The sequence below is a fragment of the Trichomycterus rosablanca genome, chromosome 8 (assembly GCF_030014385.1).
Source record: "Trichomycterus rosablanca isolate fTriRos1 chromosome 8, fTriRos1.hap1, whole genome shotgun sequence".
Lineage (NCBI taxonomy): Eukaryota > Metazoa > Chordata > Actinopteri > Siluriformes > Trichomycteridae > Trichomycterus > Trichomycterus rosablanca.
In genome coordinates, this window is record NC_085995.1 from 25,938,543 (window position 1) to 25,941,593 (window position 3,051).

At 40.7% G+C, this 3,051-nt stretch overlaps 1 protein-coding gene across 1 annotated transcript; it reads right to left on the minus strand.

Moving 5' to 3' along the window:
- Window positions 1–1,722: 1,722 nt before the first annotated feature.
- Window positions 1,723–2,340, minus strand: neurog1 (neurogenin 1). Its single transcript, XM_062999973.1, has one exon. It carries the CDS (start codon window positions 2,338–2,340, stop codon window positions 1,723–1,725), a length of 618 nt encoding a protein of 205 aa, XP_062856043.1.
- Between the last annotated feature and the right edge of the window lie 711 nt (window positions 2,341–3,051).

Sequence of the window (3,051 nt, forward strand, 5' to 3'; positions counted from 1 at the left end):
ATTTTTTAAATAGTATGTTTATAAAATATATTAAATATTCAAAAGCTCTAAGATGCAGACAAGTTGTTGAAGTTGACTTATGTTGGCCAGTAAATAAATGTCATCAAAACATTAGACCAACTTTTTTTATTAAAGCCAAACTACATTATTTTAGCCTGATGAATCTTTTTAAATTTTATCTTTTTGCCACTGGCATTTATGACACAATTTAAGTTGCCTGATCTAGTCACTCAGTGAGCATTAACACAGATTTGATCATATTAGACTAAATTACTGTAGTATTAAAAAAACTAATTCAGTAAATAAAACTAATTCAACATGTTAAATAAAGTTATATTACATTAACGGAGCCTATATAAAATGTTTCCAATTTTTTAAAACCTTTTCTTTACATTTAACCATATTGGTTGATGTAATTTCAGTTAGTGAGGACAATCTCTTCGAAGCAAGTGTTGCAACTGATTTCTGGATTTTTTATTCGGAGATAAGTGAAGCAAGTCTCAGCTGAATTTTATTATAACGGACCTAATTATGTTGGTTAGCTCAATTATTACTGCATTATTGTGGATCATAAACAATGATCTGTTTTAATGTGTCAAGGGTTTATGATCTCTCTAATATAATAAGGTGTAGTCCCTTAGAGAACTTAAACAAACCACAGCAATTGTATTACTTTAATTATAAAACTAGCCTATAGTTAATTTCATCAAGTTAGATACAATTACTGTTGATCATATTACAGATTTAATTATTGTAGTCCATAGCATTTTTAATGTCTTTGTTGGTGATACATTTCAAAAGCCCCTTTTATTTTAGACAGCGTTAACACACCAAACCAATTTCCATTCGAACAATGTTATTGATTTTATTCGTTTTACACATGTAGCCTATATAAAATCACATACATCATTTGGTGCTGACTGTTAAACCCGAGTTATAATTGTATTAAATGTGATGGATGGCTATAGGTTGATGAATGAATGAACGCTTCAGTGCGCATTATGAAGGTTCATCACCTGCTGCTGCTGATGATGCTGATGATGCGGTATAACCGTTAACTTAGTTTGAATGCGTCCTGACGCGCTCACTGACGCTCCAATCTCATTATCGTCATGTCAGATTGGATTTGACGGATTTGTACTGACTGAGAAGATTCACCTGATTGCAATGACAACACGTGCAAGAAAGCATGTTTTGTTTGTAAAAAAAACGTTATATTTATTCGTACAAAAAAGTTTGTAACAGAATTATACTTTGAGGTAAATACATAATAGAATAAATCTCTTTATATACATTAAAATACAATATAAAAATAGAACAGCAACGGGTATAATAAATACAACAAAAAGCATCAGTCGTGTGAAACGGTTCTTTTCCTGGGGTCAAAATACATAATGCATAAGGCCAGATACTTGTCTATCTGACGGCTTTTCAATCTATTGTCACAGCGTTTCTGCTCCAGCGCTTTACAAATTGTAAAATTGACTTTTCACCTCGGACGACCACAAGCAAATTTGTCTTCTGGCACTTACTGGCATTGGAATAATGTAAAAAAGTGCAAATTGTACCTTTTAAGTTGGAAAAATACAAACCGTAGAAAAATAAGAACATTCTCATTGCAGTAGTTAAGGCAAACAGTGAACATCTAAGCTCTGCACTTTTCTAATAAAGGATAAAAGTCTTTCCTCCATTAGTCTAGCTTCAGAAAAAAAAGCTTTTAGACTAGAACATGCCAGGGAAGCTGTGGTAGCGGTAAACAACGTCTGCCTGCAGAAATCCGTAATTGTCAACAGCCTCCGGACTGCCCAGGTTCGAAGAGCAGTAGGATGGAGAAGAAGCAGACGAGGACGCGCTTGATGGCCAGGAGCACGCATCACTGCCCGGACTGGGTGCATCCCCCATACAGCTGAGAGCCGGTGCAGAGTCTCTGCCTTTGTTCAGGTCTGCGATGCGTATGGTCTCGGATAGAGCCCAGATGTAGTTGTGCGCAAAGCGGAGGGTCTCGATTTTGGTCAGCTTGGTATCGTCCGGGAAGGCGGGTAGCACACCGCGTAGGGTGTCCAGGGCGTCGTTCAGGTTGTGCATGCGATTCCTTTCGCGGTCGTTCGCCTTCAGCCGCCTGTTCTTTTTCACCACGTGGACGGTGGCCTCGCTTCTGACGCGCCCCCTGCGCTTCTTTTTCTGCTGCAGCTCGGCGGCCGAGTCCTGAGCGTCATGCGCCGGGGATGGAACGGAGGAAGCCGGGGAGGCGGCGTGCATGCTGCCGCGGGAATCCTCGTCATCCGTGTGAGGGAAGTAATCGCAGCTGTTGCTGTCTAGGTCAGAAAATGCGCTCTCCATGATGATCACTGCGGAAATGCAAAAAGAAATACATTAGGAACTATTTGCAACTGTTTAACACGATAACATACTGCGCAAAATGTATTAAATGTATGTGCTGTGTGGACTCTACATACCTGTTAAGTCTGGGAGTTAGGGATGAGGAAGGATCTCGTGCTAGGAAGCCCAACTGGCGCAGATAAAGTTTGTGTTGAAGTTTGAAGGCACGCGTCCGTCTCGGTTTTGCTCTTCAATCAGCTCTCGTGAGCTAGTGAGCCTGGCACACGACTGGCCTCAGTTCCCTTATATACTCCGTTAAGACAATGGGCGCACCCCCGTGCTTTGGCATTTCGCTGAAGGATGGATGAATGGGTTGCATCAGGTCTGCCCCGTGCCGCACGACTATCTCATTAGCATAATTTATGCCAGTTGTTTGTTGGCCCTCTGGAGCGTGCCTGTAATCACTACTGGCCAATCAGAGCGCGCCAATGCTCCGAGCCACGCGAACGCCGCTGTTGCTATCTGTCCTCTCAAGAGCAATTCCGCTTTAAGATAAAGCTATGAAAAGAAAGAGAAAAAAGAAAGAAAGACAGAAAGAAGACTAGCCAAACTCCAGACTAAAGAGACCCCCGGGCTAGGCACGCTTTTTAAAATCAGCAAGAACTTTTTACATGCTTGAACAAAGAGAAAACCCTGCAAACTACCTGCTTGCTTATTTATGCACCTGATAAA